General features: G+C 39.1%; 2 protein-coding genes across 2 annotated transcripts; one reads left to right on the forward strand and one right to left on the reverse strand.

The window, feature by feature from the left end:
- Positions 1-3: 3 nt before the first annotated feature.
- Positions 4-3,154, forward strand: LOC136250336 (alpha-N-acetylglucosaminidase-like). Its single transcript, XM_066042526.1, has 3 exons — positions 4-1,096; positions 1,549-1,850; positions 1,898-3,154. The coding sequence occupies exons 1-3, from the start codon at positions 34-36 to the stop codon at positions 3,011-3,013; spliced, it is 2,481 nt and encodes an 826-aa protein (XP_065898598.1). The 5' UTR covers positions 4-33; the 3' UTR covers positions 3,014-3,154.
- LOC136250337 (hepatocyte growth factor-regulated tyrosine kinase substrate-like) lies at positions 3,073-8,503 on the reverse strand. Its single transcript, XM_066042527.1, has 13 exons — positions 8,364-8,503; positions 8,226-8,313; positions 8,056-8,131; positions 7,878-7,970; positions 7,422-7,545; positions 7,086-7,144; positions 6,955-7,032; positions 6,753-6,895; positions 6,126-6,207; positions 5,240-5,488; positions 4,698-4,946; positions 4,571-4,643; positions 3,073-4,233 (listed from the first exon to the last, which is right to left on the reverse strand). Exons 1-13 carry the CDS (start codon positions 8,386-8,388, stop codon positions 3,212-3,214), a joined length of 2,361 nt encoding a protein of 786 aa, XP_065898599.1. The 5' UTR covers positions 8,389-8,503; the 3' UTR covers positions 3,073-3,211.
- Between the last annotated feature and the right edge of the window lie 5,312 nt (positions 8,504-13,815).

Consider the following 13,815-nt stretch of genomic DNA (forward strand, 5'->3'; position numbering starts at 1 on the left):
CTTACAAATAAATAGCAGTGTGCTTAGCTGAAAATGCGTATCCTTGTTGCGGTTTGCTTCCTTTCGACGTTGCTAGTTTGTTGCAACGGCGACTCCATTAGCGCCATTCAAGGCCTGGTCTCCCGTGTACTTGGTGAGAAATTTGTCAAGCGATTTCAATACGAGGTTATTGACCCAGAGCCTGGAACTTTAAAGGATGTCTTTGAAGTAGACTCCACTATGCAAGATGGAAACCCAGTTCCCGTACTACGTGGTAACAATGGTGTTGCGTTAGCTTCTGCTTTAAACTACTACCTCAAGTATTATTGTTATTGCTCAGTCAGTTGGGGAGACGATGGATCAGGTGATCAATTACAGCTACCCGAGCCACTCCCAACTGGATTTCCTAAAGTCAGACAAGTGATGGCAAAGTTTCGATACTACATGAACGTGTGCACAGTGTCCTATTCTATGGTGTGGTGGGATATTGACAGGTGGACAAGAGAAATTGACTGGATGGCACTGAATGGTATAAACATGCCTCTCTCTTTCACAGGACAAGAATATGTTTGGAAGAAATTTTACATGTCACTGGGGCTGAATGAATCAGAGATTGATGCTTACTTTTCAGGTCCTGCATTCTTGGCCTGGCAGAGGATGGGTAACTTGAAGGGCTGGGGTGGACCACTGAACGATGCCTGGATTGACGCACAAAGAGACTTACAACTACAAATCTTGAACAAGACAAGAGAATTTGGAATGATGAATGTACTGCCTGGTTTTGCTGGACATGTACCTGATGCCATTAGACTGCAATATCCTAACAGTACGTTTATCAAAAACTCAAACTGGGGCCGGTTTAATGCTACCTACTCTGGAGATGTTTTATTGGAACCAACTGATCCATTGTTCATGGAACTGGGGAAGAAATATTATGAAATACTAATAGCTGAGTATGGTACTGACCATTTATTCAACTCTGATACTTACAATGAGATGCAGCCATCTTCAAAAGACAAGTCATTTCTAGCTGCTACCAACAAAGCTATATATGATGCAATGGCTGCTGTAGATAAGGAAGGAATCTTTGTGATGCAGGGATGGTTGTTCCAGGAGAGTAAGTTATCACAACATGGACGTATAATTAGTCTGGTTCCATAACTGCATTGCCGGTTATGCAACTGGGCATCTGGTTGCTGGGTGTCCAGATGTACAAGCTGCAGATTTCAACTGTCCACTAACAGCAATCACTAAAGGTGAATTACTTTGAAAACAAACTGTGAATGAGAATCCTATAGGTGGGAGCTTGTGCTACTACTACTGTGTGTACTAAGGAGAAACCTACACATAAAAAAAAACAAAAATTTAAGAATGTTGGCCTATCTTCATGTTGTACCTATTGACCCCAGCTTGCCTCAAACCCACCATGTATTTGATAGTGCCATAAATAACAAAAAATACATGCCCAGTTATTATTGTTTGACGATTGTACTGCGGACACATTGTTTTGTTTGTTCACTGTGTTGAGTGTATCCAGTTATTTACATTTTCACTATTTTCTTAACTTAGCTGGATTCTGGACCAATGATGCTATCAAAGCATTCCTATCAGGTGTTTCTGATGACAAAATGATCATCCTTGACCTCAGTGCTGAAGCAAGACCTATTTGGGAAAGAACTGAGTCATTCTTTGGCAAGCCGTACATTTATTGTTTGCTCCACAATTTTGGTGGGATGAGGGGTATCTATGGTAACCTGGATGTTATTGGCAGTGGCCCAATCACTGCAGCTACTAAGAAGGGGAGCACTTTTGTTGGAATTGGCTTGACTCCTGAGGCCATTGAGCAAAACCCAGTTGTGTATGACTTAATGGTAAGGGCTTGTTGTGACTTCTTCAATCCTTACATATTTCCCTACAGATGGAGATGTCTTGGAGAAATGAAACAGTTGATGTTGAGAAGTGGCTGCAGTTATATGCTAGGAGGAGATATGGCAATGTTAGTGATCCTGTGATAAGGGCCAACTTGGGATCAGCATGGAGTCTGCTATACCAGTGTTGTTATGTACATGACTTTTCTTGGGATTACAAGTCTCGTGTGGAGAGAGCCCCAGCTATTTCAATGGGTACTACTACTAACTGGGAAAGTTTTCCAAATGCCACAATCATGGTGAAGGCTCTTGAACAATTGTTGACTGGTCACAATGATAAAAACTTAATTGAAGTTGGTCCCTACCAGTATGACATTGTAGACATCACCAGACAGGCTATCACCAATCTTTTTGCTGATGTACAAGTAATGTTTGGACTGTCCTATCAGAAATGGCAACTTAGAAATGAAAATTCCACCAAAGAGTTTATGTCCATTACTAATGCCATGTTAGAAATGATTAGTGACCTAGATAAGTTATTAGCCTCAAATACTAACTTCCTTCTTGGCAAGTGGATAGAAGGTGCTCGTAATTCAGTGCAAAAGGAATCAAAAGAAGTACAAGATTTGTATGAGTTTAATGCTCGTAATCAGATCACTATGTGGGGCTACCATGAGAACATTGAGGACTATGCTAGCAAGCAGTGGGCGGGGCTAGTTGGAGACTACTACATGAGAAGATGGAAACTGTTCAGTGGACTAATGTTAGCTTGTCTTGACAATGGCAGTCACCTGTATTTTGACACATATGAGAATCAGAGGTATACTTTGGAGCAAGAATGGGGCATGGAGCGTACAAAGTACCCGACTAAACCAAAGGGTCAACTAATGGCTATAGTCTATGATATTTATCTCAAATACATCTCAGTACAAGGCTCCCAGATCACATATAAAGAGACACAGGACAGTGAAATGAATGGAGAATACATTTACTTGTTTGGAGCTGGCTACAAAACATGGACAAAGGATGTGAATCAGTTGCGATATCTTTGTGACATCAACCCCACCTGTGTTGGCTTCACTTCAACTGGAGTGGCTTACAATGCCACAGGCACTATCACTAAGTCACCCTCTGTAACACTGTACACTAAACTGAACACACCTTGAAAACTGTACACCCCCAACATCACTAGTGCTGCTACTTTTGCTATTTGTTAGTTCGCTAGTTTTTGAATTTTCTTACACATAAATTTACATGATTATTTGTGTGTACAAGTTAGCATTCAAAAATACAATATATATACTGTATCTCTTAGTATTAGCAAGAGTATATATCGGGGAACTCCCTATTATATACTCTTGGTATTAGTCAAAACTAATTAGTTCAGCTTCTTGTACTGGTTGTATTGGAGGTGGCATGCCATACATATTGGGTGGAGCTGCATTATAAGGGGGTGGAGCTTGTTGCAGTATAGGTGGGGCTTGTTGTGGCATGGGTGGAGCATGTTGCAGGGATGGGTTGGGCTGGTTATACTGTACATCAGCTGGAGGAATACCCTGCATGTAGCCAGTAGAAGATGGAGCCTGGTGCAGCGAAGGCAAATGGGTACCATATGCTGCAGTTGGCAGAGCCGACGGCTGTTGGTAAGCAGGGACACTCGTACTCAACAACGGATTAGTAACATCAGGAGCTACTCCACCGTGTTGTGGATTAGCATATAATGGTAGACCTGATGGCTGTGGATTAACACTCATCCCAGAAAGATGTTGACTCATATTTGGGGGTGGTAAACTAGAAGGTTGAACATTAATACCTGGTGGTGGTACATTCAGTGAAGGTGGCTGTACATTTAACGATGGTGCTGTTCCGGTTAATGATGGATTCTGATAAGAGTAACCACCTCCTGGTAAAGTTGTATAGCCAACAGTTGGGTTGGACATCCCTGAGTACATGTCAGGCATGATAGTTCCTTTAGATATGGGCTCTGGTGGACCTGATGGTAATGATGAAGGATAATCAGTCATTGTCATCTGCTGCATGCCCGGGACAACGTAAGATCCAAACTGTTGTTGAAACAACTGTTGCTCTTGCATCTTTAACCTGCTCCGCTCCATCTCTAGCTGTTCTTGCAGTGCCTGTAACCGCTTTGACTCTTGTTCCTCGATCTCTTCCCGGCGCTTGTTCTCCAGTTCCTTTTGGAATGTCAACTGCTCATTCTTTTGCTGTCTCAGAAGTGCCAGCTTCTGCTCCATTTGCATCCTGGCTAGTAGTGATTGCTCTTCTTCTTGCTGGCGTACCCTCTCCAAGTGCTGTCTCCTCATAGCATTTAGTGATACCCTAGCTTGCTTCACTTCATCAACCTTCCTTAACACTCCCTCCTCAGAACCTGCAATGAGTAACATGATAGGTACATAAGTGGGACACCCATAAATGTATAATCAGGATGTGATCACTTTTGTATTAGTGTATACACATTTAGACCCCCAGACACCTCACAATACAACATGGCCTCAAGGTCTTTGGAATAGAGGTGTTTCACTGCAGTGTAAGTCCAAAGTTGTGAGAGTTAAACTCACAAGAATGTATTTTACAAATCAACACTCCTTTGTGTAACAGATCTATAAACGCTTTTACTGTATAGCAGGCTGTATGTGCATTTAAAAAATGTCTACCTTCTGGTATACTTCACTTAAATACCCACATCCAATTGCAATTGAACTCACTTTTCTGCTCCTGCAATGCTTCTAGCTGTGCCAATAGTTGAGGGTGCATAACAGTTAGTGACTCAAACATCGTCTATACCACAGGCACAAGAATAAAAAAGGTAATTTCATGACTATACCAACTCACCTGTACAGAGGCATCAGCTGCAATACTCTTCCCAGTAGCGTTGACTTTCTGCATCCTCTGTAAGAATGTCTCGATGGTTTTCTTCATGGCAACTGCCAATGGACTCCCTGAAGAGAAAGACGGCTCACTGTTGGGAACTACTGTCACACTGGGACCAATATCTTTCTGCTGTTGTTGTTGATGTGATCGTTTTTGTTGTTGTTGTTGTTTCTGTTGCTCCCATCGTCCACGATCCAAGTAAGCATTCAACTAAATTTCCAAATATCAATATGATATACAATTTTATATATGCATTAGCTGGCCCTATATTTTCCAAGTGCTCAAAATCCCCTAAGTACTTTTCTATAAACAATGTTTGCTAATTGGGTTTAGAACAAGAATTGACCAATCTAAACAGACCCAGATAGTGGTACACTAGTTCCAGAGCATTGCTGTGCTGGTTGAAATTACAGATAGCACCAGTGCTTATATATAATCACTAACCCCCAGCACGTATCCCATTACATGGATAGAGACATTGGCTCACATTAACACAGACTCACTTGAGGGTTAGTATACTCTGGTTCAGGGAGAGGATCATAGGAAGGTGCTGATGGTATATCCCTGTACATTGGCAGGTCATCAGTGGCCTGCATTATTGGAGCAGAGGTGGTTGAAGAGGATTGTGTCTTCCTTGGCTGAGAGGAGGAGGAAGAAGATGGAGGGTGAGGCTGGTCACTGAGGCTCATGGCCATTGCCATATCAAGCTCTTCTTGCTCCTGTAACTCTGCTTCACGAGTACTAGATGGCTTCTGCATATGGAAATAAAGTTTAAGTGCCATACATGCAGTAGTATGACACAATGACACAAAGGAACTAAAGTGAAATTAATTCAATGGACCACCAAGTGTTTGTGTATTTGAAAATACAAATATATTGTAAATCAATATAACACACAAGTACAGTCCATACTCTTGATTGCTGTAAATACTCAACTAGAGAAATCATTTGTAAATTATAGAACAGGACAACTAAGGTATAAAAAACTTGGAGAAAAAAATGTGGTAATAAAAAGATTACTTCCATATAATTTAACAACTGAAGTCATCTATAGACCATGTGTGATCTTGGGTGCTGTACATGTCTCGTTATGGCTTTGGATCCCCTTAACTCACCACAGCATAAGTATGTTGTGTTTGCAAGGAAATTTTTTTTAAATGCTTATGCGAAAGAATCATACTGGAAGATAGGGTATTAATATGATAAAGTTTCTAGGTAAAAGTACACAGCGCATACATATTTTGTCCTCAAAAATGGCATCTTATTGTGAGCACACGAGTTTATAAAGGACCACACCCTAGATTGCACATGGTCTATAAATCAGACAAATATTAAGGGAATCAGTGTCTACTACAAGGCAGTTTTATCGTGAAGTGTAGTGTTGTGTACCTGGGACTCCTTGGCCAGACTACTGCGAAGATACTCCTCTGGTAATACCCCATCATCATCATTAATAACATCAGCATTATCCCTGTTGTAGTAACATGTATGCTATGCTAGTAGATATCAACAAAATGTGTGAGCCACAGTAGAAATACTATATTCCCCTGAAGGCTTGGAACCACGCCCGTACTTTTCAGTGAGGTATACTGATTGAGGGGACCATCAGTGTTCTGATTATCAAGGTGTGTACAATTTTAGTGTAAACAGTTCTGATGTAATGTGTACACATGCATTCCCTGTATCTTGTTTCTGTCTGGCCATCACACAAGTAGTCATGTATACAATTATACTGGCACATGTGTACCATATACGCACAGTTACATGCGCATCCTTCAAAGTTCAATACAGCATTTACGACTTGGTTGAAAACAATCACTAAACATCATTTGCATAATATCCAGGAGACTCAGGATAACAAAAACCTACACTGAAAATGTTTTCTAAATAAGGCAATTAAAGATTAATAAAGCAATACAAATCCTTGAACATCTATCTACACACCAACATTGCACGCGTTCACACACACACACATTACAGACACTGATTAAAATACATACATCCTGTAATACATACTTGACTATGGGGGCTCCAGACTTGACCTTGCGATAACACACATCACAGACACGTACTGGATTCTGCATGTTGTAATGAGGAAGAGGAATGGTATTACCTGAGCAACCACCACACACAGACTTCCCACAGTTGCGGCAGTGATGCTGTAAACAGGTAAACAACAAAGATGGTGGTTAACAACATTAGCGACAAACAAACTAACCCTTCCTTTTGTGAATGACATCATTGAGAACTCATCACGGCAGTAGAAGCATCGCTCTCCTTTCACCCATTCAGGAGCCTACAAACAAAAGACCTAAATAAGTGCAAAAAACGTGCTTTTATGATGACTACCTTTTCAATTTTTTCAACAAATGAGGACTTTGCAACTTGAACTTCAGGAAAAAAAATTCCTACAAAAGTACAAGTACTCAACACTTCTAATTAACAAAAAAATCTACTACAATAAAGCAATCGATTTATTACCTTACAAACACAGTTACATAAAATCTCTTATCATAAACCTGTGCTATATGAAGTGCTTAGTTACCATTATGTAATTAATGACAAAATGAAAACATCTCCATGTAGTGGTGAGGTACAAATTTGAACAATGCCCTCACTATTACAAGGTCATTTCTGTTGGTCAAATTGATCTACTATTGACTAGAACACGGGAGTAACTCTTACCATCTCGTTGTAACTCAGCACATGTCTCTTTCACTACGCCATGACCCTTTGATGCAGTCAGGCCAGCATTCCATTCACTCAACAACTCCAGAGCTCTATTGATTAGCTTGTCGTTTCCACTCTCCTAATTTAATATACCAAGAGTTAGTAAATATTAACTTTATTTTTACTAATCATCCAACATTAATGCACAACTACAGCAACAAAGACGCTTACATTGGAAAAAAAAAAACATTGCAAAGAGATTTTACCTTTGCAAGAGGGAAGCCTTTATTGTAACTAAAATATGTTGGTTCCCATTACAGAAAGGTTCCACTTGGTGGTGGCAACAAACAAAACTACAGGGAACAATTTAAACTCTTAAGACTTTTAGTAGCATGATTGAAAGAAAGCGCAGCATAGGAATTGCATTTAATGAATCACTCTTATAATTACATTACCAAAGCCATTGCTTACTTTAATAACTGTCTTCATTGCTTCCATGAATGACTTAGAGAACACTTCAACATAAAAGTCTTCTCCACAATTCTTCATACAAGCGTTAAGTACCTACAGACATAACAAATACAATAACAACTAGCCTCTTACACATTCTAAATAACAATGTAGTAATTATTAAACTAAACAAGTATACCTCAATAGTGTGGTACTGTACTGTAGCCTCTCCCGTGAGCAAACTACGTCTAATAGCCGCCACCGCATCCTTAACCCTGAGAGGTGCATTAATAAGAATCATAAAACTCCTTAGTTTTTCTCTTTATACTTCAACGACATTGTATGATTTATTACTGGTACATAACTCACCCGCTTTTCTTCGCCCTTTGTATCTCCTCCACGAAGTCAAACGTGGCGCCCAGGTCTGGTTCTTTTTGTGAGGGGTCAGTGGCTTGCGCTAAACACCGTTACAAGGTGAACAATGACTGGAACAATGCAATGACTTACCCAACAAGGACTTGAAATTCACCATAGCACGACAACTCAAGAATTAATAACTAGCGTTAATGAGTACTGAGCGATAATACAAAATTTGCTGTGAAATGATCACGAGTTTCCTTAATGACATAACAACCGGATACATAATATCATGACGTCACTATTTCATCACTGTGTAGCAAACAATTCAGCCACTATCAAAACTAACAGTTTACGCTGAGATGCAATCATTCCTAGCTAAGACACAGATGTGGTGGCAATTCACCCATGTAGCTAGTACATTTCAGACTGCGATCATCCATTAATCTCATCATAGATATTATATGCTACGCACATATAATATCTATGATCTCATCTAGTACATCATCATATAAGACCAACTGGAAGCAATCCCCTAAGTTTGCAAAATCTCAGAAACATTCATTGAAAGGGTATGCCGATGATGTAACTTTAATCTCAACTGATGTTGATGCCCACACCTCAGTGTTACAAATACTTGATAAAAAGGCTTCTGATTTGGATCTATCTTTCAAGCCAGCTAAATGTGTTTCTTATCCGTTTGATGGTACTAAGATAATTTCTCAGGGTATTTTTTTATCCAATAGATCCATTGTAGAAGGCGAGACCACATTTTTGGGTAAGCTTATTAATGTGTCATTAAGTGCTACTAAAAGGGCTGCAGGTACACAGATGAAAACTCGCCTTACTAGTTTATTGTCTGATACTGACTCTCTCCAGATTTGTGGAGAATATAAACTTTGGATATACAGAAATTACATCATCTCCTTGCTACGTTTTAACCTCTGTGTAGGTGCAGTTCCCAACTCCACAATTACACAACTAGAATCAACTGCCACTCGATATCTTAAGAAATGGTTAAATCTGCCACATAGTGCAACTCGAGTTTTACTGTATTATCCCAGTATTTGATGTTTCAGTATTTCACATATTTCTAGAGAAGCCAAGTTAAGTTTACCTGTGTTAGCCGTGCTTCTGCTGATTCTCAACTTCAAGAGCTAGGTCTACAGTTACAGCTTGGAAGTATTCCTTTGCAAATACAGAATGCTGATTACTCCCTATTAATAACTGCTTGTGAACAAATTTCTTCCCTCCCAACTGCTCGATCATTGTACATCAAAGCAAAGCAATTATTGTCTAACAATGTTAAGTCTAATTGTGAAGCTCATTTAAAGACGCTAACAGTCCAATCCAAGTTCAGTGACTCCGCTAAATTAGAAAATTCATGTAAGACCTGGAACAGACTGGTGGCAGGATTCCACCCTGGACAGCTCTCATTTCTCCTGCACGCAACTTCTGACACATTACCAACTGAAGTTAACTTAAGACAATGGTGCATTCAGTCTGATGTGCGATGTACTTTATGTGACTCTTCCAGGCCTATATACCCAGGGCCGCCCAGAGAAAGTAAGGGGCCCAGGGCAAAGAGTTAAAGTGGGGCCCTTGACCCAAGTTGTAAGGTGAAGACCAAAAAAAAAAAAAAAAAAAGGTCACAACCTGCTGGCAATGACAATAACTACCCATCACCAACCATATCTCCTTATCTATAAGCTTGCTACACTGCTCCTCTGAAGAATACTGTGACTGCTCTATTAGAGTATTTAGATCTGACTGCTCTATTAGAGTATATCGATCTTTTAAACAGGTATTCAGGGGGCCCTTCATGGGGCCTCCTGGGGCCCCTTTCAGGCTGGGGCCCGGGGCAAAATGCCCCAGTTGCCCCCCCCCCCCCCCCTGTGGGCGGCCCTGTATATACCACTGCCCACATCTTAGGTGGTTGCCCTGTGGCATTAACTCAACAGTTCTATACATACCGACATGACCAGGTTCTTTATCTTCTTGCCTCTAGACTTGTGGACATATTTGTCAGTTATTCATGTATCCATGTGTATGCATGCTGACCTACCAGGATTGCGAGCTAGTAAAGGTCCTCAAGTAACTATACCATCAAACCTGTTGATCACTTCTTACAAACCAGATATTGTTGTTTACAATTCTGAAGCATCTTCTGTAGCTTTATTGGAACTGACTTGTCCCCTGGACTCTGAACATCACATTGAAGCAGCTATAGATCTAGGAAGCAAAATAAGACAGAGTACTTGCAGAATTTGATCGTTTGAGGATTGATAACTCAGTATTACAAAACTTGGTGTGCTAGGACACTATCAGTCCAGTTGTATTTAGCATTTCAAGAGTTTTGATGACTTCATTCAGCCTTCAGCCACCACCAAGTCTTCCTATTCGACAGACTTTTCATGATACAGCTAAGACGTGCACATCCTGCTCACAGAAAATTTTCTTGTCCAGGAATTGCAGTGAGTGTACAGAGTAGTTTAGGTAATAATGTAACAAATTTTCTGTTTTTGTGCATAGTCTAGGGTTTTTTTTGTTTGTTTAACCTTGCTGTGCCCACACAGATCTCTTTATAGAGTCTGGTTGTGGTCGCACAAGACCAAGGTCTCATCAATATTGTAATGTATTTACATGTTTCCTCATTTATGATGATGGTTTTCTTTCAGCAGACCTCTCAACTTGGAACTTGAGTCAACCTTGAGGATATATACCAGTAGTCAGTATCCATGCAGCAGACATTAAGCCCTCCATCAAAGATGAGGCTTGTACATGTACATTCATTTTAGGAACTGTTTGAAAATGCATGACTTATCTACGTGAGTGTATGCTGCTGTTTACCACAGCTCATCATCCACCTATATGCTACCATAGCTACAAAGTGTAGTTAACTATAATAAGAACACAATTACATACAAGCTTCTGAGCCTGCTCTGGAATCATGTGACTTGTTGAATGCTCGGCATTAATCATTTGCTTGAGAAGACCATCTCCCATCAGTCTATAGCATCTTCATCCACAGAGCATATCCATGTACAATAGCTGCTTCATAGGGTGATGGTGAATCATCATTCCATTTTCTTTCTTTGTACATGTTCCTGATTCGCTCCAAGTTTCACTCCATTTTTTCAAAACAGCATCATGTGTTGCAAGTTGAGTGTTCACTATTTGGAAAGTCTATTTATTGAGACACTTATAGGCACCTAGTAATTAATCATGTGCATGGGTGGTTTAATCAAAATTGGGTAAGCATAAAGATAATTTGCTATATGAGATATTAGTTGATTTCATAACCAGTAAAGTTTCTTATCTATGCATATATGAAGTACAAACTATTTATCCTTGCATAGTTTTGGTTTTGACTCAGTAATTCTGCACAACAGATGTATATAGCAAATAGTGGCATGCGTACCTCACATACTATACCAATCATCATTTGCTATACGCTACATGTATTCTTGTAGCAAAACAGTTGCTTCTTGATGAATAGCTACTGGTAACTATTTTATGCATGGCTTGACTTTCAATTTCATCTTGTGTACTGTATAGTATGTGCAAGCTGAGCTGAGCCCTGAGAAAACAGCTAAAAAGACAAGTAGATTTTTCTGTAGACAAATAACCTTTCAGATGATCAGTGATGACAGTAAAGGTGTCACACGTGCAATTTGGCTCCATCACAAGTTTGGGAATAGAAAGTACACCTTTATGGCTTCATACTTAGCCACCAAGAACTATAACTTTCATCGTCATTTTTGACAATTTACAAGGTTTCCATGTAACAGTGTCTTTTTTGTTAGAACTAAATGGCTTGTTAAGATCACACAGTGCGAGTTAACATTTGATAATGAGACTATATACATCATGAGCACTTTTCAAATACTGAAACAATTCCAAATAGTGTTAATATTATGTTAGACTCCTTAGATATACTTAGCCTCACAAATTTACACAAATGTCACTTCACCTCATACACCTAACACATCAACATCTACCTCATTACCCTTACTACACTCCTCAATGTACTCATTTTCACATCCTTGTATAGTTGCTAAATAACAAGTTTTAACTTCTTGTACTTATGGTGACAAACACTTATGGAGATGAAACATCTTATCACTTCATCTGCATGGTTCTATATTTCTAACTCTGGCCATGGTGTTATTTGCATGAATTTGTTAGTACGTTATACATCTCATGTAAAGCCATAGATGCGAGTAGTTCACAGTGCATGGGCGATAGCTAATGGCTTCTTCTACACATCACATTGTGGTAGTTTGTATATACAGAAATCATACTATTAGTCTGTCATAAACAAGTTTTTAACATTAAACCATTAAAGTGGAGCTGATTTTTTTGTCACTAACACAGGAGACTTAAAACTACATACAAGGTGAGTGTATTACATAGGTACTGTCAACTACATAAGCGTACATATCTGCAAACACTTATTATATTGGAAAAAATTAAAGTATACTAGCAACTATAATTTCCTTAAATGGGTTCTATATAGCAATGCAGACAATTATATTTTAGTTGAGAATCAAGTTCAAATGTGCAATCAATGCATATCTTCCAAGTTATTATTGCTAAGTATGGTAGATAAAAATATGGTAGCTACTCAGTAATTTTTTTGCCAGAAAAAATAGTTCAGTATTGAGCTAAAAAATTCTGCATATATACATATCATAAATTCTGTTGGCATTTACAAAACATTCAATTTCTTGGCTCTTAGCTAACACCTGAAATAAAATGTTGGTTTAGTTGAATACTTGAATGAGCACGATTGCTAAGTCTTACATTAGCAGAAATTCCTACTATATAGTATAGAAAAACTTGTTTCGTTGGTTGTATGCCACTGTTTCTACTTTGTACATTAGCAGTTATAAATTTCTGTAATTCGGCCAGTATCAGGATTATTCTTATATCCTGTGAAGCTATACTATCAATAACTACCATACATGGTTAAATTATTGCCTTTGACAAAAGGAGACTTAGTGTTTATTGCAAATAGCACATTCCTGATGGGGCAATTGGAAACAGTGGAAACGGAAAGTGGAAATGGTCAAATCATCATATAAATGTACCCAGAGTAAAAATCTTGTTTCGTGGCCACTTCTTAAAGACCACCTTCTTACAAAGACCACCTCCATACAAAGACTACATTGTAATTACATCTCAAAGATGGCTAAGGCATACTTAATGACCCTATAAATAAGACCACCTCATGGTCACCTTTTATAAAGACCACTCTCTTTACAAAGACCACCTCCTTTACAAAGACTATCTCTTCACATTGTAATAATAGCATAAGTTCCAAGCATCTATTTCATAGCTTTATCAAAATGTGAATCCTAGCGTAAAACCCTCACTTAGAGGTCACCTCTTCACCTTTGCAAAGACCACCTCTGTACAAAGGCCACATGTAATTAGGTTCTAAAGATAGCTAAGGCATACTTAATGGTCATACTACTTCATGGTCACCTTTTATAAGAAACACTTCTTTACAAAGACCACCTTGGTAAATGGTAGTATTGATACGCTCCAAACATGTATTTCATGACTTACAGAAAGGGGTCTATGTCATCTCCCATAC

This window comes from Dysidea avara, chromosome 3, assembly GCF_963678975.1.
Source record: "Dysidea avara chromosome 3, odDysAvar1.4, whole genome shotgun sequence".
Classification (NCBI taxonomy): domain Eukaryota; kingdom Metazoa; phylum Porifera; class Demospongiae; order Dictyoceratida; family Dysideidae; genus Dysidea; species Dysidea avara.